At 37.6% G+C, this 27,810-nt stretch overlaps 2 protein-coding genes across 21 annotated transcripts in view; one reads left to right on the top strand and one right to left on the bottom strand.

The window, feature by feature from the left end:
* Window positions 1-302: 302 nt before the first annotated feature.
* On the bottom strand, window positions 303-9,890 carry LOC106170592 (uncharacterized). Of its 7 annotated transcripts, XM_086999733.1 has the most exons (7): window positions 9,777-9,890; window positions 7,504-7,700; window positions 6,721-6,790; window positions 6,227-6,345; window positions 5,689-5,826; window positions 5,132-5,381; window positions 2,538-4,937 (listed from the first exon to the last, which is right to left on the bottom strand). In XM_086999733.1, the coding sequence occupies exons 5-7, from the start codon at window positions 5,816-5,818 to the stop codon at window positions 3,866-3,868; spliced, it is 1,452 nt and encodes a 483-aa protein (XP_086855859.1). In that variant the 5' UTR covers window positions 5,819-5,826; window positions 6,227-6,345; window positions 6,721-6,790; window positions 7,504-7,700; window positions 9,777-9,890; the 3' UTR covers window positions 2,538-3,865. The 7 variants fall into 7 exon arrangements, 4 of the variants coding, with proteins under 4 accessions (XP_086855859.1, XP_013405977.2, XP_086855858.1 ...); XM_013550523.2 differs by lacking the exon at window positions 6,227-6,345; XM_086999732.1 differs by having other exon boundaries at window positions 5,689-6,345.
* The window catches only part of LOC106170589 (uncharacterized), a 32,824-nt gene continuing 14,763 nt past the window's right edge, over window positions 9,750-27,810 (top strand). For 10 of the 14 annotated variants that reach the window (XM_086999717.1, XM_086999719.1, XM_086999718.1 and 7 more), the window contains exons 1-4: window positions 9,797-9,906; window positions 21,491-21,565; window positions 22,996-23,109; window positions 25,576-25,808. In XM_086999717.1, the coding sequence (XP_086855843.1) occupies window positions 9,861-9,906; window positions 21,491-21,565; window positions 22,996-23,109; window positions 25,576-25,808 (468 nt within the window). In that variant the 5' untranslated portion in view covers window positions 9,797-9,860. Of the gene's footprint in view, window positions 9,907-14,300; window positions 14,612-16,300; window positions 16,416-21,490; window positions 21,566-22,995; window positions 23,110-24,989; window positions 25,368-25,575; window positions 25,809-27,810 lie in introns of those variants that run through there. The other 4 variants (XM_086999721.1, XM_086999720.1, XM_086999722.1 and 1 more) reach the window with 4 other exon arrangements.

Below are 27,810 nucleotides of genomic sequence, written 5' to 3' on the forward strand. Positions count from 1 at the left end.
CTTACTGTTTTTTTTTTTTTTTTTTTTTCAGTTCAGACATTTAACATTGAAAGCTAATTTCCAATGTAGCTATTGACATTTAAAAAACGATATTTGATTGGCAGATGCTGGATTATCGGCCCATCAAGTGCATTTTGTACATGACCTTTACACTCAATAAATCAAGGAATTATTAATAAAATATTTAAAAATGAAAAAAAAAAGTTTTGGTGATTTTTGACCATGAAGGCCCCAAAACTATTGGGATTGTTCCTTCTAGTCAAATACACGATTTTGCCCTTCAACAAATTTAACTACAAAACCAGTATAAAGAACAATTTTATTTCAAAGATGTACAGTTGGTTATATCAATTACAATAAATTCAAGTGCAAAGAAACATACTGGAGAAATACAATATGTCAAAATGTTTTGAAATTGTAAACGATAAACCATGTGTGAAAAGTTACTACCAAATGCAGATGTGATCCTAACATAGTGGCTCTACCATTTTGACATAACTTGAAACCAAGATATGCAAAGAGAAACTTGCATTTTTATAAAAAAAGATTTTAACTAAGATTGCTTATCAATTCATTGCAGCAAAAAAGTGAAGGTTTTTGCTCCTGTCCAAAAGTATCGAGTCAAAATCAACTATAAGTGACCATTATCATTCCAAGTTTTCAGAGCTTTCTTTTTTCAACTTTCCCGTGCGAATAAGAAACTCTTTCATTTCTATTTCATTTTTTTCAATTTGCCTAGAAGCTTGATATTGTTTCAATGCTGTAATGCCAGAGAAAACTCCAACAACACCTGCTAAACCACCCAAAACTATAAAGAACGAGCGCATACTGTTGCTTGATGATGCTATTATTTAATGTTCTTTTCTAAATCGGTATTAATTTCACTGTTTTTCTGTTTGGGTTCACCTCCTTGAGAAGCTTGAGACTTTTCCAGTTCTTGTTGAGCTACAATTCTTTGTATTTCAAAGTACATGGGTTGCCAAGTATAAATAGCACTACCCACAGCCAAAGTCAAAATTACAACAAGATCTCTTTTTGGCATCCGTTGTAATTTTCTCAAAAACCTCTGCATATCTTATACTGTAAAAGAAGGGTGGAAAAAAGCAATATATTAATTCATTTAAAGGTGTGTATGTCTGTGAATTTCAAACTTTTATCCCTATGTGTTTAAAATCACATTAAATCCATTGGCGGTATCTAGTGATCACTGTCTGTGCCCTGAATACCCTGCGGCGTAATTAACTAGCAGCGCGAGCGAGTCGTTTCCAAAGCTGTAATTAATTCTCGGCTGCACTCGGAGGAGATTCTGACGCCTGGACGTATGCGCAGTATATCTCTAAACTGTGGAGTTCATCAGTTTGCATTCATATCTGTCGTGTGTATATGGTCCTCATCTATTTCCTCTTGTTGTTGCACAAATTCGACAAACATTTTTCAAAGCAACCGCGGCCGCCATTTTCGTTCTCTCTAACTTATTACTGCGCATGCGTCCAGGTGTCAGAATCTCCTCCGAGCGCAACCAAGATCTAATTACAGCTTTGGAAGTAATTAGCTCGATCTGCTAGTTAATTACGCAGCATTGTATTCAGGGCACAGACCGTGATCACTAGATACCGCCAATGGATTTTTGGAATTTGGATTTTTCATGTGAACGGTGCCTAAGCTACTTTGCTCTACATGCTTGCTTACATGCAAACAAAGCCTGTGCAGTGGGGTGTTTTACCAATGTAAATAGGGTGGAAGGATTGACATTTAAAAAATTTAATCTATACATATGCAATAAAAATTTCCAAACATGTTAGTCACTTTAAAAAATGCAAAAAAAATAATAATAATAATAAAAAAATAATAATAATAATAAATAAATAAATATATATTCATGCACTTATTGCTCACAATGTTTTATTTGATTTTTTTTTATACTAACATGCAAGTAGAATACATGATCATCAACCATAGACTTGCCCTTCAAGAAATCGACGGGAAATAGCACATTTTCAAATTGAATGGACGCTATATAAAAAGTATATAAGCTCAAGCTCTCAAATTTCACACATAGGTGCGACATCATGTAAAGAATAAGTGTTGCAAATTTCATTAAAATAGTTTGTGTAGATTTTGAGATAGAACGCTCTGAATGTGCTGCAAACAATAATGCTTACGCCTTCAAGATCTCGACGAAAACCTGAAGTGCATCGTGACGTCATTCCATGGTGTTTGGGAAGTTGCTGATTTTCTGGTGAGAAGGACTTTGTTTTTTATCAAAATATTAAGTAAATGACTTTGCAAACCCCACGTATTGTTTTTTCAAGTGAAAAAAGCTATTTAAGACTACGTTGTGTTTTTTCAATTCGATTGATATTTCAGTGTTGTCTCATGTTTTCATATCATTTCAAGAAAGTGCAAACGCTTCACGAATTCGGCTTTTAATACTGTTTGGAGTGTGTTAGGCGTCATATATGCTTGTTGAAAGGGTATTCGAAATTAAACTTTTAAAGTAAAGGTACTGAGAATGAACTCAAGACCCACAAATAGTGTCTGGTCATAATGGGATTTTACTTCTCTCAAAGACCACATGTTTGCACTACAATCATACAATATAGGCCTAATTAAGTATACTGCCCCATTTTGATCAAAACGGTAAAAGAATACACACATGTTATCATTTCCAAGAAAACAATGTGACAGAAAAACAATCACAGATGACAGACATGAATCATCTAGCAAATGAAGGGGCACAAATTTATGTACATTACTATATCTGTAATATTAATCTTCCTAACCAAACATGTACTGCAATGATAACTCTGTTCAACACATGGAATAACTTCACACAGATCTTATTAAAACATTATGATTTGGAAAACAAATCTGCAATAAACAAACAAACAAACACAGACTACGGGAGTCCCTTTTCTTCAGTAACGGCCACAGATCGGCAGACAGATCAGGGGACACAAAAATTATTTACATTAGGCCCTACATTATAAATGGCTCTTAGAAGTAATTCTCATTGGTGCTATGAACACAATAACAAGTATATGTGTGTTTGTTTTGTGTACATATGTCTGTTTAAAACTTTTGTGGTAATAATAATAATGATAAACAATAAATGTTAAAAAGAACTCAACCAATATTTCTCTTTTATTCGGATGACTGCCAGCAGTTATAACACAGGAAAACGTCCAAAAATGTGGGGATTTTAGCGCAAGAGAGTTGTTCTTGTACGTATAAACTCATATACCTCCTCCACCAACTCAGTTGTGCTACTGCTTGGAGGCTCCATACCATTACAAATGCTGCAGATCGGTGCCCTCCGATAGGGTGTACTTGGCGCCTCAGTTCCTTCCCATGGTTCTTCAAGGAAGAAATTTCCCTCTGCTACGATGCCTTTTTTCTTTGCCTTCTTTTCAGCTGCTTTCTTCCTTATCTCTTCTTCTCTTTCTCCTGCATCCTTAATTATTTTCTATGTTTCACCTCCCAAGGCCTTCTGTGCCTTTCGATCTCGTACCTCAGACTTCTTCCTCTACCTCTCTTCGCCCGCTCTTTTCTTCTCCTCCTCCATTCTTCACTTAACAGCATCTTCCTTTTTCTTCTGCTTTTCTTGAACAATCCTTTGGCTTTTTTCCTCTCTTCTTTTTTCTGCCATCAATTCGTCCGACGTCAGATCTTCTATAATCTGTTGCAAATCTTCTTTTTCTCAAGGGCGCCCCTTCTGCTGGTACAATCAGCACTTTCGCGATAGCTGGAGACACTCTGCCCATCTCCACCATTGGGTGTTGCTCAACCTTGCATATGTGACCACAGTAACAGACAGGTGTCTTGTCAGTAGAGTCTGTTTGCGTCATCGAGTCTGTCTTGTCTGTCAGCTGTCCATTGTCATCGTAATATGTCTGAGTGGTTTGGTCTTTTCTCTCTTCGTCGTCACCGCTGCACTCCAATATGAGGCTGCACACGTCCCATTTGTCTTTGTCTTCTTGCATATGTGACCACAGTAACAGACAGGTGTCGTGTCAGTAGAGTCTGTTTGTGTCATCGAGTCTGTCTTGTCTGTCGGCTGTCCATTGTCATCGTAATATGTCTGAGTGGTTTGGTCTTTTCTCTCTTCGTCGTCACCGCTGCACTCCAATATGAGGCTGCACACATCTCCACTTGTCTTTGTCTTCTTAGGTGCTCTGTTATTTTCTATGAATTTGTCAGCCTTTATTGCCTGTGGGTTGAATGGATATACCCCTGTCATTTTGAAAGATGCTGCTACTTTTACTGGTGTGAGTGCTCTCCTTCGTGCAGATTTAAAAATTGCTGGAAAAGTTGCTTTAGTGATAAGAAGGTTTTTCTGTAAAAGACTGGCAGATTTTGCAATTTTTCTATACTCCAATTTTAGGTCTTTAAAAATTTGATCCAGGGGTTGTAAAAAATGAGAAGTGTAGGCTGAGATATCAAATAAAATGATGTCGTTTTCCTTAGCACTGTCAATAAGACCTTTGGAAGCATGAGCTGTTAGGTTGTGTTGAAACAGTATCAGGGGCCTGGCAGAGGGGGCGTGTTTCAAGAAAATTTTGACAAACCATTGCAAATACATGTTAGAGTCTATGTACCCCGACTCAGAGGAGCCATAAAGGGCGTCCTCCGGCCCTTGCTGTGTGGCTTCTGGTGCTGGGGAACAGCCCTCGAATATAATCATCGGTGGCAGCAGCTGGCCAGCAGCACTACCACACTCCACGACCGTAACGTGGTTGGCATTTGTTACCTCCCTCTCACATGGGAACTGCTTTCCCTTCTTTGCGACAACTTTCACACTTGCTTTAGATTGAAAATATGTCTCATCTACATTGTAGATTTCACTCGGACCGATAATATTGTGCAGTGCGAGGGTTTCTTTTAATAAATCAAAATGCGATTCTGCAATCCAAGGCTGTGCCATGACGGCTCTGCCTCTGAAAAATAATTTTCTTGAACGGTTAGAGCACAGCAATTTTGCCTTTATGTACCTTAAACACAATTTCTTTGTTAAATGGAGGAAAAAAGCCCACACTCATATGTGAACATTTTAGGTAGTAATAAATTGAATTTGCAATGAATTATTTATTATAATTATTACAATCATTATTATTTTCAGTCACGGGCACACCTATTGATTAATCCCGGCTTTCTTAGAGAGAGCTTGGGGTGCCTTTGTCTTAGGCGCCACCACCATCCATCCGACGCAAGAAACTTGACAGTTGGGTCCCTTTCTTTCATAATTGCTTTGGCAAAGTGCCCCATCAGGTCTCTTGTCAGAGGAAACCCCCAGTCTGCCATAAGCATGGCATAGGCTATGAGGGTCTCCTCGTCGTCCGGGGTCATTATAGTATTTTTCTTAGGTGTACCCTTCAGTCTTCCTTTTGTGATAGATAAAAAGAGACAGAGAAATGAAGTGAAACAGAATAAATCTTGAAAGCAAGACAGGAAAGAGAATTTGGCCAAGGCAAGAATTAAACAACAAATACTCATAAAAACTTAAAAAAGAAAACTTTTTTTATTTACAAAATAATTTACGAAGTTTTATTTAAGTTTTTCTTTGTTTTTATTATTATTAATACCAACAAAAATGCAACTCATACCGTCATTACCAGCATATGCTCATGAATATTGTTCACCGATTCATTACTTTTATAGCCACTACACGTATATTCTAAGCTTCGGTACCTGACACATGGTCACCAATTGTTGTTACTGGCACACCAAAAGCGCATGACGCTTCAGTCAACGTGTACGTGCCTTCTTGCACAGACAGAACAGCTGCATCTAATTGTTCTAAGTTATATTTCCGTGGCATTCTGAAAACTGATTTGACATTTTTGGGTGTAATTAATGGTGTTTTAAAATGTAAACACAAATGATTTGAGCTTTTGAGACAAACAGAATTAAGCTTCATCCTTTGCTAAAGTTGGATATTCTAAAGGATGTTTCTTAAATTTAACTCCAAGATCAGTTACGTAACCTGTCTTGTAACATTACTATTGTAAGGGTCTCTAGCGGCAGTTCACCAAACTACTACAACTGTACGTGTATGTATGTTGCCACATATTTTATTGACTCAAACAAGAAAATAATCGTAACTACAATTGATCGGGACGATTACAAAAACAAAGGACATCATTTGGATACTTAAGATGCCTTTTTTCAAGGTTTGTGTTCATCACTAAGTTTGAAGCAATGTGTTCAAAAGCCATGTACATTGTACCTGTAATACTATGTCGGTACTACAGAGGTTATAAACATCCAGAGTATAGAGAATTACGGCAGGGATAACATGTGGAAAACATCAATCAGCCAGTAATGTTTCTAGCAAAGGACACGCACCTGTTAGAATTTTAAAAATCTAGATTATATAAAGCAGATGAATGTGGCATTTTTCTACTTCATTTGAACTTGCAAAGTTTCACCGGCGACAATAAATAATGAGAAATTAAATTTGAGATACTCATACGAAGGATGACCAAATAATAGGCATCGACAAGAGCATTAAAGTACAGAAAATTATGTAAGTAAAAAATATTTCTGTTCAATTAACTTCTTCTACAACATGTTTAAGGTCGTTGTCAACGCTTTTTGTAATATAAACAAAAGTTGAAATGTTGCGTTCGATACTTTGTATGAGACGCTACAACTTACTTGACAACGCAGGAAGTTTACGCAAAGCATGCCGGGAAAAAATAGCGAAAAAAAAGCACGTACTTCCGGTTTTTGTCGGTTTCTTGAAGGCGTTGATTTCTTGAAGGGCGAGTCTAGGCATGTTCCTGATATGCTGTGATACAACAGAAAAGTTTTAAAAAAATATGTATAACTCTGATACTGGAAATTACATTAGCAACTGACCGACATAGTGGTGTCAACTTGAGACCTTTCACTAGGTAATGACCCAGATGGACTAGTCACCCCATTTGTTGACATATGGCTAGAAATAGTCTCCAGGGTCCAGTCCCATATGTATGAGAAGTAAAACCTGAGGCCTCCTTTCTTGTTGACCGGTAGCATTGAGACTGCAGGGACGACACATGGGGAGGCCTGAAAGAGGCGGAGAGACCATTACAGGATTAAGTGGTCTTCCTTTCATGTAGGTCTGCCATACTTAGGCCGTGGACCAGCTGGCACTCGGCTCCTCTCATTTTGAATGGCCCCAAATATATGCTTGTTGTGCAAAGCTTTCCATACAAAGGTTGGGACGAGGCACTTGAGACTATGCCCAGTCCTTTATCAACAAAACAGGTGACCAGTCCATCTAGGTTATTACCTAGTGATACATGCAGGTCTCAGGTTGAGATGACAGCATTGGTTAGTTGCCAATTTAAGTTTCTGTGTAAGACTTATACATATTTCTCTTTCTAAATCTACTGGATCACATTCACCCATCAGAAAAGTTTGTTCTTATTAGAACTAGATAAGTAAATTATAATTTAGACTCTAAACTTGAATCTACATGGAAAATAATCTCTAAGTAATGTTAAAAAATTATTATACCTCGAGAGTTTTAAGCATCTGTCGTAGCCTGATTTATTCTCTTCTGTTTTGGTCTACGTGTCAAGTCTGCCCATTTATTTTTCACATAACCAGGGCCAAACATAAGGATTGTGGCTCCAAGGATAAGATTGAAACAGAAGTAAAGAGGATGTCTGATTCTCTCTCTGGGACCGAGAGGGATTCGAGCCATTCGTAATCTGCAATAAACAATACACAAGTTTAATTTCAAAAATACAGCGAAGTAAATGTTTCTTTTCTGACAACTTCTTAGCAGGGTAGATATAACCAAGAATTTTAACACGCGTAATGATATCCTAAAAAGGAAAAAAAATGTAAGATTTAAGACAAATGCTAGTACATGTTGGGATGTGTTTATGTCCTTTATGTACGAGAAAGATGAGCTCGGAAGAGCTGTTTGGGATGTGATATCCTGGTGTTTCCCTATGTAAAGCCTTAGTCACAACTGGACGTAAGGGCCGTTTGCGTCCAAATTTTCCGCAGGATCTCAGAATCTTTAAAAAATTCAAGTTTGCAGACAGCCTGTAAGCAGGCAGGAAGGATATTAGACATGTCCAAAAGATTCTACAAATAATTTGCAAACAGTGAGGCTGCAAGTATAACCTGCTCCTCTCGCAAGGAATTCGGAAGGAGTTTGCAAGTAACACATGCAATTTTAAAGGTACTGAGAAGATAAACCATGATCTATGACGCATGTCGCAAGCAATGAAGGAGCAAGTGCCCTTTGCGAGTTGAGTACAGCTTATGCCTTCACAACTTAAAAAAATTGCACGCACTGCAAGAATACTTCACACAGTTTGAGTCACACCCATGCCAGTAATATAAAACAAAGGCATGTTCACATTGCACACTCTCATTTCACTAGTGGTGGTGGATTGTACACCATGTATTTATAATATTGAGAAATTCAATCTTTGATATGCTTCCAAAAAGAAGGGGTAAGAAAGGTAAACAACAAAGGAAGGAAGGAGGAAGAAAGAAGGGGAGAAGAGGAGAGGAGGCCAGTGTGGAGAGACAGGCAGAGGCAGAAGATGAAGATACAGAAAGAGTAGGTCTTCAAGATTCAGACTTGACCAGCACTTCCACTGGGAAGAGAAACCAACAGCAGACGTACAGCTTCAGGGCTAAGGAAGAAGAGAAGCTGGTTGAATTTTTCTCCACCTATGACTGCTTCTACAAGGCATCCCAACAATATAGCAATGTATCATACAAGAAGCTGCTTCTGGAAGGTATAGCCAGTCAACTTGACACAGAATGTGAGTATTAATTTTTATAACAATTTTTATCATTTTTTCATGCTACATTTTTCATGCATTTTTTTGAATCTGCTTATATATGTGGGATAATTTTGTTGATATTGACATTTGCCTTATGTATGCTGACTTCAGATGACAAGATTCAGAGCTGGTTCAAAAACCAGCGAACTGCTGTTGGGAAGCTTTACAAGAAGATATCTGGCATTGCAGCAGAGACCCTGACTGCAAGGAAGAAGTGGCAGTTGCCAAATTTCAGTTTCCTGAAGCAACACATCATGCCAAGGTTGTACACTCAGGACACAGAATTGGTAAGCATTGCATTTTTCATCTGGCTACGTGTGGTCTTCCTCTTTTTGTCCTCTTCCTGTTATCCTCTTGTGTATACATTATGAGTATTAATTCATAGTCCATTTTATATGTTGTTTGTGTTGTTTTATGCTTTATGTTATACAAAGTCAATTATTGTCTAGGAGGAATTCCAGAATTTGGAGTGTAAAACATTTGTTAAAATGGCTTATTACCACACAGGCATGGGCGGTGACACAAGGGAAGTGTGCAAGTACTTGAACAATACAAGTACGTAGAACTATGTCCTGTCATAGATGTCAGTGAGCACTTAATTAAAGAGAACAATACTTATGGTAGTTATAGTAAAAGCGGACAATGACAAAAGCAGACACTAACAAAGTTTACTGGATGAAAATGATTGATTCATGTAAGTTGTACAACTTCCATCCTACATACAATATTACTGCTGAAGTGACAGGCCATGAACTAGTGATGAACAGCAACAGTTAAACTGGACAGGAGGTCGTCAAAATCAATTATTATTGATGATTTGATGATGGGCATGAAGCGCAACGACAGATTTTTCTGCACATGCATTTAACAAGCTATATTCAACAGAATAAGGTGTTGTTTAACTTCCTAGTGATGACAAAATCACTGCGTCATCTTAAGAGAAAAGATTGTCAGCGATTGAAACGCTGAAAAACTTACAACTATCTAGCCCTGCACCACAAGCACGCCATCCGCCATGTCGGCTTAGCTAGTTCTACGTCACATGATGACGAAACGTCAAAAATGGCGGACAGCGGTGAGAAAGAAAATCAGCAGCCGACTGAAAAAAGTAAGTATTTCAGATTCAAACTGGCCTGATAGGACCAAATACTCAACCGCTTGTAGACATTTATGACATTGTTAAGAGCAACATCATTGATACGTAGTGTACATCTGGATATTATATGTAATATGAATACACAAGTTACGACGGAAGCTGTAAGCCATGGACAAGATTCGGGGTCAGTTTCAAGTTACATTTGATACCTTTGCAGTCTAGGCATAGCTTAAGTGTCTGGATCTACAATGATTTTATTTCTTTATAACATTTGGTTTTGGTGTTTATGTGTGACAGTGGTTTGTAATGATTGTTTATGCGTTTAGTTACATTTGGGAGGGGCAAATAAAACTATCGGTCATAATTCTAACAAATCTCTCTCTTGCCGTCTTGGTCTAAATAATATCTTTGTTTTAATTGGCAGTTGCACTTTTAGTTGTACAGTATAAGTCATCTATGGCATCACCCCTCCTTACTCTACTTATATATGAATATAACACTAGATGTGTATGTGCATTACATATTTATGGTGTTGTTAATTGACCCCTTACCAAAATACCAGGCAAAAGAGGGTTATCAGATATCGATTTTGGTGTATGAACCGATAAGTAAATTAATATTGGTCTCAATTATATAGTTTTTCTTGCTACAGATGTTTTTGTTTATTTTTAACAAAGTAATCAGTAAAGCTAATGTCTTTGAGTTTGCCTGAGGCTGTCTGTGATGTCTTCTGTAATTTTTTAAACACATGATAATTAATTAATGTGCTCTGTTTCATAGGGCATCTTTTATGTATATCTGTATTTACTGTTTTATTCACATTAAAAATTGTTTAAAACTACAAGCTCCCTCTCTCTTTCTCTCCATCACCCACCCGCCCACCCACATGGTTGTGAATTGAGAGGTCCAATTTTCACTTGTGATTCTTGCAGTTTTGGACCTTGGTATAAATAATATTTCCAAAGGGATTTTAATAAATTATTTGTGGACAAATTTGGACAATCAGAAAGTGAACAAAAAGGATTAATGCTAGCAGCAGAAATTCTCATCTCATTGAAAGTGGAAGTAAAAGGTCATAACATGAAGCTTGCAATATACAGTAAGAAAATATGTGTATCACTTGTACAAATGACTGAAGAAAGCCAAATTGTTACATTTAGTGATAATGAAAATTTAACTTTATTGGTTTACATATATATATGTGAATTATATCAAGATTTGTTTTGCTTATTTGTATAGTAGGAAGCTTTGATTCCAAGTTCTCATGTTAAGAAGTTGCCATTGTGAACATGTATTACCTGTTTGGTAAACTGCAGGTATTATCTTCAGGTAAACATGGACTGTACTTGAAATATGGAGGATCATAACCTAGGCTGTGGTATCATGGTGCTAATAAATGTCACGGCAATATAAACATCAGTAGAAATAAGTGAGTTTATTGAAGCAACAGAAGAGATAAGAAAATTCATTCCATTATGCTTATTATATAATAACAAAAAAATAATATACTATGAATGATTTTTAATTAAATTTGGCCTGTGCCACTGTAAGTCAGCAGTTTTTGGGTTTACTTGTCAGATTGTATGGCACACAAGCTTATCGGAGGAAAAACAGCTACAGTGATTTAATGTCAATTAATCATAACTTGACTCTTCCCACTTTGAATTCAGTCTTTTACAGTTGCTATATGAAAGGAGAAGAAGAAATTATTTGCTTGGTTCAATAATTGGTTGGTGTTGGTGGCAAGAGCGGGAGTCGCCCTGTGTTGCTCGAGCAGGAACACCTTGACTAGTATTTATACTATTTCTAATTAAAGTTATAATTTAGTTCTAAATGCCTGGCCAGATCTTAAAATTCCCATGTCTTCTTGTACATTACTAAAAGAAATACATGAGCTACTTTTGTTTGAGGGTTTTTATCATTGTTTAGGTCTGAATTGGAAAAAGATGTGACTTTGCAGGAAAATATACATCAAAGGTGTGTTGGCAAATCATAATGAAGCAGACCCCTTTATTTGTAGACAAGAATGGTTAAATATCTATGGTGATGCACATCAAGTTCTCCTTTCCTAGTGTGGTGTAATCAGGGCAAATGGATTAAATTATCCAACTGATTGTCTAGTGTTATTACATATCTTTCAAAATATACAGCAATATCATAATTTATTATATTCCCAAATGTCCCAGTCTCCCAGCAGATGACATTTCAAATTGATTCATTTCATTGTATAGGTTTCTATAGCCTGGTTGTCATTTAAGCCATTATGAATGATCAGGAATTAGTTTAACCTGATTACTGCTGTGGTTGTTATAATGTTTTGTTACCTGTATTTCTATTGAATATATTACTTCTTCATTTGGCATTTGATGTATCATATGACCACTCAGAACTTCATCAGCCAAGAGGATAGAGAGAATGTCTCTGGGGAGGAAGGAGCAAACAGTTTAGTCAGTGGTGGCCAGGCTGTGTAGAATAAATATTTCACAATGTTTGTCAAGATGAAATGTAAATTAATTGGATTTATGTGAACTGAATCTGAACAGTAGGAATAGTGAGTTGCAAAAGTAGATGTTTTTCAAAGGGTGGTTTGTGGTGTTTTTGTGGTTTAAGTCTAGATTTTCTTTTTAGATATTATGTGCTATCTCATAGGAGTATTTTATCTGTACATCAACCATCATCTGTCCAGGATGCTGTCATCTTTGCTGTGCAATTTTCTTGGTCCTGCAAAATCTTAATATCAGAAGGAGTGAGTCACTATTTAGTTTTAAACTTAACAAAGTTTTCTGTAGAGTTGAATATAAACCATAACGTGACAATCCCATGAAAAAAAATAGGCTTTATCATTTTTTTTTATTCTTGGATTATTCTGTATTTTGCTATTGTTGCATTTTGCTGTATTTCAACATTGTACAGTATATGGAAAATAGAAATTCTGTAGTTTCTAACTTGTTGGATTCAGAATTTCCTGTATGTTTTTTTTTTCTTTTTTTGTAAAACTCTTATTGCTAGGTGTCTTGTTTCACAGGATTGTTTTTTTGGTGTTTTAACTGAAACAGCTTGTTTCCTTTAGATGCAGGTACCAATCTATACGTTAGATAGCTCTTGCTATGTTGTATATAAGTTAATGTTCCAATTTTAACTGTTTTTGATGTAATATCACATGAACAGTTGCTTGGTGAAGTGGCATTATTAATTTTATTAAAGTAATTAAAGCAATAGTTTTCTCAACTTTTAGCAGTTTGGATTGTATCAATATAAAAAGATGTGGATTATATCAAAATAAGTTTTATGATTGCCTACTGTACAGACTCACTCTGACATAGTAAGGTCATATAGAGTGAAATATCCCTGAGAAATACAAGTCCAATTGTGTGCATGGGATTGCAGAAAGAATAAAGAATGATAGCTATTTCACTTGTAGCACCTGCATTCCAGTCTAGGTCATCTGCTTCAGTGGTATTTTTGCCCTTTCCACATTCATCATATAATCTTTGGGACCCATCTCTATGGTTTGTGTGATAGTGAGAACTGACACACATTTAAACATTGGAAAGGGCCAGTGGCCATTTATTCACCAATACCGAAGTCTCTGTCCTGTTGGATACTGTAATTTTCTACCTTGATGATTGTGAAAGGAGCGATTACTTCATTACTAAAAAGACCTTGCCATGCGGATGTCTCAAGTTCATTGTTTGGTGGGCTGAGGTCCCAAGACTTCTGGCTACAATTATGACATTCGTATCATGTGAGATGTTAGTTATATGCATTGGCAATATTGTTATGATACATGCAAGATGTTTCAGAGTAGCTCTCAACCATTTTGCGCCATATTGTAATGGAAAAAAAACAGGATTACATAACCCTTGTCATTCAGAACCTTGGTCATGAGATGGTAGCCATACATATTGCAGCCTTATAGGTAATGGTCATGCATGGAATCTTGTAGTCGGAGACAGGCTAGTGGAGTAGCAGTAATAATGCACTCATAAGTACATGTTTGCATGTCTAGGGGTATTCATTTTTATAGATTGGGTGAACCATTCCTGATGAAATTGGGTAAGTCAACTGTGTGCAGTGGTCAGAGCTGATAAAGACTGGTCAGGTAAATAAATACTTCTGTGCATTTTTAAAAGGGGCAATGTTATGATAATGTATTTAAAATTACTATAATTTTTATATGAAGAGGGTGAGACAACAATCACCTGGGCATTTTTTTTCATAAATATCACATTAGTAATACTGTATTATTTCTGTACCAGGAGGTAAAGTTGTTGTTTTGTTATAGAGTGACACAGAATCTCCAGCATGCCAATGTGTGAACAGCTGGCAGGTATTGGTGTTAACATTGGTTCCTTCAATATGTCAGCTATTGCATGTATGTATGTGTTTTTTTTTTATTATTTCAGGAAAACACAAGTATGTGCAATCGTCTTACCTAATGTATGATCACGATAATCTTAGCAGTATATCAGAATGCCAGAGCAAGAATTCTGGAATCTGGAACCTCTTTTACGTGTACCTAACATAACTGAGACTCCCAAGCAGTAACAGATTGTGTGTAGCTGTATGTTTATAACATGAGAAATCACTTTCCCTGCTCTACCAGTACACATCTATGACAGTGCATGTGATAGATAAGTTAGCAAGGGGTAACTTAGGTGAAGGGAATCTATCCAATGGCTGGACATTGTGGCATCTGTTGAAGAACCTCTGTAAGGTAAGGTGGCATCCCACATGTACTTGATCTTCTCTGACTTTCAGTATGAGCTCCCTGCCAATTTGTAAGGTATACTGGATATGATAGCAGGTTTGGTTATGCCAGTGATGTGAGAAACAAGTGCAAAGCATAATAAATGTGGGAAATATAGGATACAATTAATGTTGCCTATCTGCAGATGTTGTACAAATTTCCCATCCTATCAACCTGACGACTGAAAGTCATACATAAGCACATATTGAGATAGGTTGGAATGTATTTGTATCAGAAAAATCATGATAATTACACAAACGGGATGACTGCCATTATAAGGAAAGTCAGCAGTGGAAAATCATATGTTTACAGTAAATGTGTCATATGTTTGTACATAAAAATAATTCTGTCTGGTTTCCTACAGTATAGGAAACATAAGGGTGCTGTCTGTTTTAAGTACAGTGTGACATTTTGTTAAAACTATGGTTTTCTGCAGGTCAACAGTTGTAATCAATTATGAAAGTGTGTCAAATTTAATTCACGTGAATTGATAACTGGAAAGTGAAACAGAATGAATAACTTGATTAGAAAGTGGCCCAACAAATTAACCTGTTTTGTAGTGACATAAATGCACTCACAATATTTACACCCTTCAGTACATCTTAAAGAAGAAGGTATGTAGTAAATTTGATGTTTTAACTTCTACAACATCCACATCCACAAAGTAAAAAAGTATTGTACATTCAGGTACGTGTGAGGTATGCTTCAAATTTGAATTTATGAAAAAGTTGATATGAAATTATAAACTTTACAAACAAGAAAACAGGCATGCTCTATCAGCCAGGGTAATCAATCCACTGCTACTGTAGTCTTCCAACTATGATTTCACTCTTTCTGCAGAAACCATATCACATGATGAAGTTTTAATTTCCAGTAATCCAGGACAGTGCTATCAGTTATAGAAGAATGCTGGTAGAGAAGCAATGTCAAGCAACAGGGCTAGTTACCTAACTTTCTGAGTAGCTAAAACAGTACCATGTTTCATTAGTTCATGGATAACAGTGCAATGGTACCATTTACTGACTGCTTACAATGTTTTAGTTTTGGGAATAGATTTTGGATCCAAAAACCAGCTGGGAAAAAGACTGACACAGTTGGGCTATATGGTTATAATCAGCTACAGCGTCTGTAGATGATACATTTGTCTAGACAAGGTATGGATTTTCTGGTTCTTGCATCCTTGGGAATATGGTTGGAACTGTAGTAAGTGTGGAAGTGTGTTCACATGATTTCGTTTGTTTTTCTTCATGCTGTGTTTTTACAGCATTGAATGTGTGACTCATCAAGAAATACCTGTGTATCAAGAGATGGGTTGATTAGGAAGGAATGGGATATACCTGAATGTGTATTTGGGAAGGGGGGGGGATGTTCCTGTATGATATTTTCATTTTAAGTGATATTTTTTGTAAGAAGGTGTACAAGTTCAACCATATTTGCAAAAGGCGTATATCAAGGGTTGATAAGGGAAGCGTATGGAAAGATAAATGAGTCTTCTGATTGAAACATGGTGTTATCAATGCTTTTGCTGAATATTTTTCTAATAGTTCATTTCTTGAGGCACATTTTTTATAATGGCATTAAAATATGTTGGTTGATTAAGTTAGCAAAATAATAAGCTTCCAAATTTTACTTGATGACCTCTGAGAGAAACTCCCCCTTCCGAACCCCACATAACTATAGAGTCAAGGAAGTTGTGGGAAGGTTGCAGTTTTCATCCATCGGGCAATATAACTAGCCTACAGCTACATAATTCAGGAAGGACAACCTAGAGGTATGAATTTGTGCTTTGCTGTCATAATATACCAAACAACATCAGTTTTGCCCTTGGGTGTTTTTGAAACCCTAAGTAAAGTTATACTTGATTTTCATTGTCAGAAAGTAGTATGATAGAGGTAAGGTGTACAAGCTGTGTCATAAAGAACGCTATTTTAGCTGAAAAGGTCCATCTGCACTCACTGCCATGTTATTCTAGGTTTGTTGGTTCTTATACAGTTAAAAGGCACCATTGTATATTCATCTGAATGTTCACAGCTAGGATAAAGCCAGATGAGAAGGGAATGGAAGTTGGTTCAATACGGCTGCTCTTTATTTAAACGGAATTACGGTAATGTGCCATGAATTTCGAACAGTAAAAAATAATTAAATTTGGGAAAAGATCGTTCTGGCCGAAATTCATGAAAAGGAGGTGCTCAGAATTCCTGAAAGTTCGAATTTCATGGAATTCTGTCAATTTTGACCGGAAGTTGTCTGTTCGTCGCTAGGCCTTCTGTTATCTTCTCCCGACGATCTATTTAGAGTTACCATAATGTATGATGTGTGAGTGTCGGTAATTGCGACCAAAGGTATACACGTACTTTCACCCGATCACTGTGTATGGCCCATAGATAGAGCGGTACTCTTGTCTAGGGCCGCAAAACAGCATCGTTATCAGTAGTGTCGTTTTTCAAAAGCGATTCTGACAGCCAGAAACTAGTGTCGTTTTTCAAAAACGATCCTGGCGCTCAGAACGGGAGTGGACGGAGGGAGAGACGGCCGACGGTTAGCGTCTGCCACGGCCAGATAACCTTTACTATGGAAGCTTTGTGTTACCGTTGCTCCTTTCCGTGCACTGAAACTGAGACGACAGCCGATCAGTGTCTATGGCGCACGTGCAGGTAGCCTTCATCTGCGATAAGTGTCTTCCGCGACCAGGTTCGTTGCCTTTACCGTTAAAGTCGGGCGGAGCTTTACGCGCGAATGCGTCCTCATCTCGCCGTTCGCGGGTCGGTGTCTCCGACGCATGCGTAGCCTTCGCTGCAGAAGCCGGCCTCGGCACTACGGCCTCTCCTCCGTGCGGGGAGGCCACTACGACCGCAGATCGGTATGTGCGGCGCACAGGTAGCCTTCGCCACGGCAGCCGAACTGTGTATTACGGTCTCTCTCCGTCGTGCGCTGCGACCAAGATGACCGCTGATTGTTGTCTGCGATCAAATATACTAGGTTTGGGGGGGGGGGGGGGGGGGGGGGGGTGCAGGGCCGTTTTTTTTTTTCGCTCAGGCAACCCAATCTTAACCAGCAGCAGCAACTGATTTCCTGGCGCATAGTTGCGTCAATGTACGCATTTGAAAAGCGTGTACGTTTTGTCATCTTCAAACAAACGCGAGAGATAGGTAATCTAGAGTAAACCGAAAAGGCAGTTTCTATATTCGTGGAAGATCGTCACGACTGGGACTGGAAGATCGTCAATGGGAGATAGTGAGCGATCTGAGCGCGATAATAAGCCAATTTCCACACTAGTTCAAGGGACTTCGTTACTATATTCGTCAGCAAGAGATCGTCAGCGATCCGAGCAAGCATAGAAGCTTGGACTTTTTGTCCATGCTAGAAGGCAATTTTCATGTAGTCAGCAGGATATGGTTTGCTGGTTTGCGACAGGGGCGTAACCAGGCATACGCACGGATACACTGTGCGTATATACATACCACGGGGCTGATATCTAAACAAAAGGATTGCAGGGACCGATATAATGAATGAGACGGAGTGACTGCCACGTGCGAAAGATGGACAGGAAATTAGCCAACTACTCGCAGAAAACCACTGACCCATGTCCCTGTCAAGACACACGCAACCACAAACCATTCACGTAAATGAAAATGATTGGACGGTGACCGCAATTAGGCGGTATACGCGGGGAAAGTCCATTCTTTGATATCACTCCATGCGCGGTGATATCAGCGTGTTCTATTCAAAGTTAGGGGATTTGGGTGGGGAATACGCACGATGTCCCTTTGTATGTATGACAAATAATGCACTGTTACCCCCTCGCCCGATATCCACGATAGCATGCCTCGCTGACGCTCGGCCTGCTATCGTGATATCGGGCTCGTGGACAGTGCATTATTTACTACATAATTTTTTGGCCAACCATGATATTATTCTCTATAAATCTAGTGTACTTTTCAAGGAATATTATCGAAAATCCCCTTCGATTATAAGTTAATGTCACCTGAATGTACAAATTCTCTGTATAATTTATATATGCACCATTGTTCTGACACCCTTCTCGTTAGCTTTCACAGAACTGAGGTAAACAATACTAGTTACCATCTGAAGTCCGATCTTAATCGTCCATCTAGCTGGAACTTGCTTTACCTCTTAATTAAAGGGTAAAGTGCCCTTCAGCTCACAGGTAGCTTTTGTCTTGAGTGTATCGAACGCGATATTTATCTCAGATAAAAATCTACCTGTGTATTATTTCAAAGAGCTGCTCCAGCAGACCTGGGGGCACTAGATAAATCTGATCATCGGGATAAACAAGGAGCCAGAGAAACAAAGGAAGATTGATTTTTCCTGCAAAGTTTCAAAGAATTTTGACACGGACTTGATCCAGCTTAACCCTCCAAACTAACGGGGTGGCATGGGCAATTTTTACAAAATTTACAAACAATTATACTTAGATATATTACAATTTTATCCTTTAATATAATTTTGGGAGGCATGCACGCGCATGTAAGCTGGGTGATGTCAGTAAGCCCCTAATTAAATAAATATACCCTTATGAGCAAGGCTTTTCCCAGCAAACCGTCCAGTCGTCATTTGGACGGCCGCTGACATCACCGGACGGCCTATATTTTCAAAGACGGCTAGACGGCTTGCGACTTTTTTTTTTAATGACGTCTTGGCTTGTCGTGACAGCCGTGGACGTTGTAAGAAATTTTCTTAGAGTAATTTGACGTACCTAGCTTTTATGATGCGTCACAGATGAATGGTACTACTTTGTAGTGTACGCTGATATTCAGTCACGACGAAACTACTTCCTAAAGCTTACAAAACACAATAAAATGTTTCTATGAACCTTAAGATACACATTCCACGCCGTATGCAGCAGTGACAAGAGTGACCTTCATGCGGTACAAAACACTAAGCAAATTACAGGCCAATTTGTGAAAGGGGACACCTTCCGGACCTTCATACGCACGGCAACTGACAAAGCTGATTGACAAAAAGGAAAATTTCAAATTTTCAGCGAGAGATCGTTCGCAATCCGAGAGAGACCAGGAGGCAATTTTCATATTTGTTAAAGAGACTTCGTAAGCCAAAGGGCGAGACGAGAACGCAATTTTCGTATCATCAGCGTCGCAATCCGAGTGAAACGAGAAAGCTCATACTCGTTCAGTGGCTTTCGTTTGCGGCAGATCGTCAGCCGGAGATCGTTTTCGATTGTTTTTTAACCCTCTATCCCTCCCCATAGGAATTTATAATTTTTAAAAATATTTTTCATCTCATTTGTACATTTCAAGGGACCTCATTAGCGGAAGATCGTCAGCGGGAGATCGTGAACGATCTGAGCGAGACAAGAAAGCAATAATGGTAATCTTTATTGCAGCTCTTAATATTGCTCTTTTGTTCTGTTACTGAAGTCTCTACTGTTAACAATGCTATTGTGCGCCTCAGCAAAACTACCGATCGCTATCTCACACCGAATACTGCGGTAAAGAAACAACAGCCCGACAGTACAACTCTTAATAGAATCTCCTGTTATCTGAATGAATGGATATGACGATGTTGTTTAGCGTCCTAAACTAACTGTACTGATCGTTATCTTGCACCTTGGGCCGCACACGTAGTACTCAGGTAAAGGTACGCTAGGGCAACATTGCCGACTGTTAGATCTTTACAAGCGCGAGAATAGCCTGGTGGCCGATTTTAAGGTGTACGAAATTCACGAAATCAAGATCGCGCAAAATTGCTGACTGGCCGAAATTCATGGTCCAGAAAAAACTCCAGACGGCCGATTTTAAGATCGTTCGAAATTCAAGAGCCGTTCGAAATTCATGGCACTTTACCGTACTCATCCATATTCTATTTGGGGGTGGCAGTGGTCTGCCACTTAGCTTGGGTGGCAAGATGTGAATGATAAAACCACCAGGGTGCTCATTATGGTTGATATTTGTTAGTCTGGTTTTTTAATATAACAATTTGCTGATTTCATTGTTTATAAATTTAATCTGAAAAACTTAATCTGTCCAAATATTTACAAAATGTTATGTTAGAGTGGAGCTATTTTATTGTTTAATCCCTTCTGTGCAGATTGAGCTTTTTTACAGTACTTAGTAAGATTTTTTGTGAGATATTGTATGTTTGCTGGACTGGGCTCATGAAGCATTAAGAAAAAAAAAACTTGCAGAAGCTATGAAAATTAATGAACATGCACCAGAATGCCTTCATTAATTTAAGAAGGAATATATTGAGCTTCATATATTTGATGTAAAGAAAAAGATTTTGGAGTGTCATTTTGGGGTCAGTGCAGTTCTGCAACTTGATCAAGGAATTGAGAATCCAGGTATAAGAATCCTATTGCTCTGAGTTCAGTTAATCGTACTTAAGTGCAAAGTGTTAAAGGCTGAACACCAGGTATATGTTTTTGTTACTAACAAAACTGTTTATTGTCTGTTCATAAATAGGAGTTCAGGTCTGCTGTGGTTTATGGTTAATAGCTGTTATTTGTTTTCACTATATATACAGACTTGTGTAAGTATCAGTTGATTTGTTTGGGTTGTAAGGTAAAAGGGATATATTGGTGGTTTTATTTGCACCCATACCCTGCCTTCTGAATTATACATAAAGTAATAATTATACATTATTACTTTTTACGTTATTACTTCCCTTGTCAGAAGTTTATTTTAAGAAAACAGTGATGACATATTGACAATATTACCTATTGAAATTTTCATAACCATGGCAACTGTAATACCTACATAATGCATGCAGGGCAGTAGACTAAATCTGGAACCTGGTGGTAGATGGCATAACATTACAGGACAATATCAACGAGAAGTTTCTGATTACTATGCTGCTTTCTTCTAGACACATCAGTGGACCAAAGCCCCTTAAAGGCGGTTGCGGCATGGATTGACCTGCACTGTGACAGTAATAACACTGGTATCTATGTACTACATGTATTGTTCGTCCCACTGGAAACTCAGCTGCAAGGCTGTAGAATGATTTTTTTGTTATAGTGAAACGTGTGAGCCTGAAATTATATTTGAATGTGTGCCATTTATAAAGCGTGGCAGTTTGAAGATGTTTTTGAAACTCAAAGATCCCAACACCTTTTCTATTTAATGTTTTTTCATTACTAATGAAACGATGGAATATATGCCAGAAAAAAGTATCAGGGACTACTTTGGAGATTTCACATGGTCTTGTTGTAGCTGTGTTTCCAGGTTTCATATATTACATATGCATTGTTTGTGAACTGTTTGATGGAGGTACCTCTTGAATTACATACAAGAACCTCGCTTGAAATGCACATGATGACATGCACAAAACCATTATGCTTTTTTTGGTGGAATTTGTTTACGTTGTCGTCAGTGTTTTGAGAAAAATATCTAGTGCAATTGTCTTTCTTGCTTTAATAGGTATACATTAATGGATAAGATACAGTATAATTTAACCATCATTTGATTGGCAGTTGTTATTTAGCCTGTAGATAGGATATGTACCAAGACAGTTTGAGGGAAATATCTCCTTTGTCTTGATATTTACATTACCTACAGGCAGTTTCAACTTCAAGTGACTGATTTTGCAAGCTTTTTCCCCATGTTGACCTGGCAGTTGAAAATACACTTGTAGTGTTGATAATTACCAAAAGTGATTAATTGATTTCTAATGCTTTGAAATGAAGTGATATACTTGGGTCACATGCTTACCTGCTTGCTGGGGGATAGAGGCATCCCTGTTCTTAGGTAAGCACCTACCTGTAAAAGCCTACTTTGTCCCACAGTGCTTGACCAGCAACCATGTCCCAGCAGCAAATTTCCAACATGCTTGTTGACTTCTCAACCTTAGGGACTGCCTTGATGCATGGCATGGATTCTGAGCTAATTTGTAGGTTGTACAGAAGATAACTACCAATATGAACAGAGATCTGTGATTGTAGTACTTACTTTTTCAGACGTTCAATATAAAGGAATTGACTTTGCATTACATATACATGTATTCATGCAGATTGTCTTTTAAGATGTTGTAAACAGAAGTAATGCAGATAAAAATGTAATGAATGTCTGTTTTTATTGTTTGTAATATTATTTCAGATTTGCATTTTTGTGGTAAGACATGTGGCAACCAAAAATTTCTGCTTAGATGTAGTGCTGGGAATAAGTGTTGTAGAAGCAACAGTAGCATTGGTTGTAGTAGAAGTAGTGATGATAAGCACGGCATCATTCTTGACATGGAGGGGTGATAGTGACATGGTTGGTGATAACGAGTTCTGTTATCATGTAATACATGTACTATCGTGCATCAAGGACACAGAATCGTGTCAGAGTGACCTGTTGTTTGATAGAATTTTTCCTTCTGTTTTGTTCTAGAACTCAGTATGAGTGCTGATGCCAGTACAATGGATACAGGGACTGGGAGCCCAGGGAGCAGCCACCCAGGATCCACTACCAGTTCCACACTCCACAGGAGTCCGTCATTGAAGGGTAAGAGTAGTAAGATAGGTTTAACTTTTATGTTTGTTTACTTTTCCAAAACCATGTTCAGATTCACTTGGATAGGTTTTTTTAAGGATGACACAGGTTTCAAATAACATTCCACTGTGTAACTGGCAAGGAGAAAATTGACTACATTTCAGAGAATCCTGTTGTGGGAGGGGATGTCATCAACTTTTATCTTACCCTATGGAGAATCTTTCACCTCTTGAAGGGAGCATTCTGAATCTTATCAAACACAACAAAAACTCTGACCCATAGGTGTGCTGACAACTAGATATTGCGTGCACTGCTGAGAAATTGGGCCAGGAGCTGGTTAGTTTTGCCTTGACTGTAAAAACCTTCTCTGGAAATCATAAGGGATTAAGAAACTTCATTTGACATGATGCATGAACTTGCAAAACTGATTATGATGATGACAAGGATTTCCATGCAAATTTAACATAGTCTGTAGGCAGCTGCAGGAGTCATAATGGTTCTGTTGCTGATCTGAATTCTCAAAATGGTTCACAGATCCGTGATGAAGACAACCAGTCCAAATTCTTCCTGTTTTTTCCTTTACAGTTGCTCTGATAAGGATACTAGTGGGAGAGACTCAGACCAGATGTGGTGATATTTAGTATATACTTATAATCAATCTTGTTGAAGTGGTATTTTAATATACATTGTTTAAAAAAGACTGGAGCAAAACAAATGAGCATAAGCAAATACTTGGTATTAGTAATAGTTGCTAGATTTTCTGTGTAATACCACTTAACAACCTATTTCTTTCCTGCACATGCCAGTCAGGTACCCAATACTTCACTGCAAATTTCTCTAATTTTTATAATAATGGTGCCAGTGTTAAATTCTCTTTTATTTCTGACCAGTTTGATCATCCATTGAATGTATGTGTTATATGATTATACCTGGCAGAGTCTGGAATATAGCCACTTACTGAACTCTTTAAATTATGTATGGATGGGAAATGACAGTGATAGTCATATACTGAAGGAAGCTGAGCATTGCTTGATTCATTATTTTTCACATAGGCATGATTAGAATTTGATGTAATAATCCTAATGAAACCCATTTTAATGAAACAAATAACCAAGATTTTCTTATCATTTGATAGAAGAGAAAGACAGTCTTAGGGTGCATTCCCAGAGATTTAGATCGATCCAGAGATTTAGATTTAGATTGACCTAACACCCTTGGGGTTCACGCTAAATTGCAGTCAGCCGAGCGTGCACCACAGTTAATTACCCCCTTACAGCTTTTAGTAGGCGGGACAGATGCTTAAGCCGACTAAGCTGACAGTAATCTAGTGAGACTCCCCACAGGGATAGATCGCTCTAAAATCTATGGGAATGGGGTCTTAGTCTCTTGTAATTTCCAATACAAACACTAACACTACCCGCAGATTTTTTAGCACTAACGCCCATATTGACCACAAAAAACAAATTAGCCAACACAGAGTAAAATTATTTAGCACCAACAAAGCGATACCTGGTGCTAACATTCATCCACTCTGGTAGTGCTGGTTTATCTGTAGGTTATGTGGTTATATGGGTGACAGTGCTAAAGGATCTGCAGGTAGTGTTAGTAAACGCCTAATCAATTAATAAGGCCTGATATATGATCCAACTACCAAGCTAATGAACATTTTTGCTAATTGAGTACTTGTTTATGGCATACTGGCTGCAGGTGCAAATTTGGCACTTACCAACTTCTTATGCTCGCATTTGCTCTGGTCAGCAATAAGACAGACCCTCTTTCTAAATGTGGCCTTTTTTAAATAACAGTAATTTAGGTTAGTGGCAAAAAATTCTGGTGCGACCTGTGGTTAGAAATCCACATGAGATAACTATATGAAGTAACTGTATGTTAAGAATGTTCTTAACATGGCGTTCAAAGAGAAATTGATTGCTATTGATTAATATCATGCCATTATTCTCGCACAAGGTTAAATGATTCACAAGTATACATTGTATGTGCTGTGCAGAGATGTAAAAGACAGACTGATGGGAGAGTTTGTAGAGGGCATCACAGCTGGCTTTTCAATAATGTGCTGTTATTTGCATAATGCATGCAAGGATAACAGTCCAGAGCACAGAACATGACATCATTTGTCCATTATAAACCTAGACACTGAGGAGACGGTTATAGGCCCATTGTTTGTAGTGTTCTGTAGGCAATGTAACTGATGAGCAGTGATCGAAGGAGAGTTATATGCTGGTTCTTCCGTTGTGCAGGGGCTGAGAGTTATGGTGAGGATATAGAGACATGGAGCAAGACCCAATATGTTTTTTCTTTATTGAATAGATTGTGCTTTTAGGTAGGACAGCAATTGCCTCGATGTAGATCTACCCAAAGAGATGCCATGGTGAATCTCACAAAGTGTGATTATATTAACTATGTACATTACTGTCACTTATGACAATTACTTTAATGGGATATTTCCATATCACTTTCCAGATCCTGCAAAAATCAAAGAACGAGAAGACAGAGTTAGGCAGATTAGAGAAAAGCAGACTGAAGAACGACAAAAGAAAATTGAAGAGTTGAAGAAAGCTCAGAGAGAGGCACAGGAATTCAGAGAGAAGCAGCAGGAACTGCGGCGCAAGAAAATTGAAGAAATGAAAAAGAGGGATGAAGAAAGAAGGCAGGCAGTCGAAGAAAGGAGGAAAAAAGCATTACTAGAGGAACAGGTATTGCAAACACCTTGGGGCACATGAGACAGCTTATCCAGCTGTTCATGTTATCTGTATTTATACATAAAAGCATCCACTTAAAGTCCAGTAGGTTTTCTTTATTAATAAAGGATTCTACTGATTATCATTTTAGCCACGCCTTGTAGAATGAGGCCTTTGATGTCTTTTGGCACCAAGATGACCTAATTTTTGACTTAATCTAGAAAAAGTACCAATTGTTGATTGGTTAAGACCGCTTGTATATGAGTAGATGCTTTTACTTTATTTTTTGACAGAGCATCAGTCAGTTTTTAGGTAAGATGAGCTTTGAAATTGAGATTTCAGTGGAATGTTTTTCAGCTTGACATTGTGGTATGGATAGTTTACATCAAATGTGGAATCCTAGTATATTTATATATGCTATATAGCAAACTTCATTAATTGGAAAAGTGTGGATCAAAAAGTGGAATTATGTTGTATTTTTGCAATGACAGCTGCTTCAACGGGCCAGGTTTTAACATATTTAACATTAATAATGGAATTATTCTCAGCACAACACAAATTGCCACTTTCAGCTTGTGACAGCTGGAATACCAAAGTACTAAATATCATACTTTTTAATGGAATATTTGTCTGTGAAATACATCACAGTTTAGAAATGTCATTTAAAAAAAAACTGTTACACTGTTTATATGAAACACCACCACCAAGTCTCTGTCTGGTCTCAGGATTTTCTTTGGAAAAAAAGTGTTTGATTATCAAGGGTTTAAGCCTTTACTAGCATGATCACAAATTTTGATATTTGACCAAACATGTTATCGATTTAAGACAATATGTAATTACAGTGAAAAGCCAAAGAAAACTAAACATCCATACATCTGAAGTTCAATTTTCATCTTTATAAACGCAATATGTCAATATGCCTGCACAGCAGCATCCTATTCTAGGTAGCCTAATTGCCTCAGTGAAGAGTACTGTCATGCACTATGCTCAATGTAGGTAAATGGGATTTAGTCCTTCAGATTATATAGTAAGGTATGAAAGCAAATATATGTTCAAATCTAGCTCACTTTACTGGTAAGTGACACTCTTTTAACTCTGACCATCTCTGTCTACTTCAGTTTGGACTTATCAGCAGTTGTGGAAAATGTATGAATCTTTAATATCAGGTGCTTGAATACTTGGCTGCAAATTGTTCAGTTTAGGATGAGTCATGGTAGTCTATATGGAAAAATGACAGCAACTCCATTGAGTCATGGCCTTAAGTTTCTGTGTAAAGATATTATTCCCGCAAAGTAAGTTGGATTATCATTGTTCTTTAGTCACCTTGGTCCCTTGTGTAAGAAATTGCAACTTCTGAACAGTGATTTTGAATTGATAGCTTTAGTCAGATCTGATGATGTTATCTGTGATGATTCTGTAATATAAGCATAGCAAGCAGTATATTTGTTTAGTCATTCAGCAGTTTTTACTTTTTCAGTGAAACAAACACAATATCCCTATTTTCGCGGACTGTATCTTATTTATCCTAAATCAAACCACTCTAATTTTCCTGGTCTTAAATAAGTTGAAACTACGTTTTTTCGTGAAATTGAGACTTGCACGTCTAAGAATGTTTCAGAAAGTATTCAAGATTGCACTCAAGGATGGATGAGGATTACCTCTTCCACTAATTTAATTATTACACATGTTCCAACAGGGTGAAAACAGGAACCATGTTTACAGTTAGCATTGCTGATTTGGCATTTATGCGTCTTCACATTTTGGGGAAAGCCTTTCAAAAAAAAAAAAAACAAACAAACAAACAAAAAAAAACTTGTTAAGTATGCTGAAAAGAAGCTTGCACTGTGTACACATTTCAGCAAATCAATTGGTTTTTGTTTAACAAACATATCCTCTTTCTGTTTTTTCAATGCAATTTAAGTTTGATATATGCATTTATCATTGTATCTCCTGTTTTTCAGGGTAGCATATTCCACCAAGTATACTTGATGGTACATGAAATGCACACTTTAATGGA

Source organism: Lingula anatina, chromosome 1, assembly GCF_051362555.1.
Source record: "Lingula anatina isolate TDL-2025a chromosome 1, LinAna3.0, whole genome shotgun sequence".
NCBI classification, from domain to species: Eukaryota; Metazoa; Brachiopoda; class Lingulata; order Lingulida; family Lingulidae; genus Lingula; species Lingula anatina.

What these genes read in the sequence shown, in the direction of transcription:
- LOC106170592 (XM_086999732.1), bottom strand. Translation starts at nt 5,917, where the DNA reads ATGAAGCTTAATTCTGTTTGTCTCAAAAGCTCAAATCATTTGTGTTTA. An exon ending in AATTGGTGACCATGTGTCAG is followed by an intron (nt 5,382 to 5,688) that starts GTACCGAAGCTT and finishes CTATCACAAAAG; the next exon opens with GAAGACTGAAGGGTACACCT. An exon ending in AAGCCGGGATTAATCAATAG is followed by an intron (nt 4,938 to 5,131) that starts GTGTGCCCGTGA and finishes ATTATTTTTCAG; the next exon opens with AGGCAGAGCCGTCATGGCAC.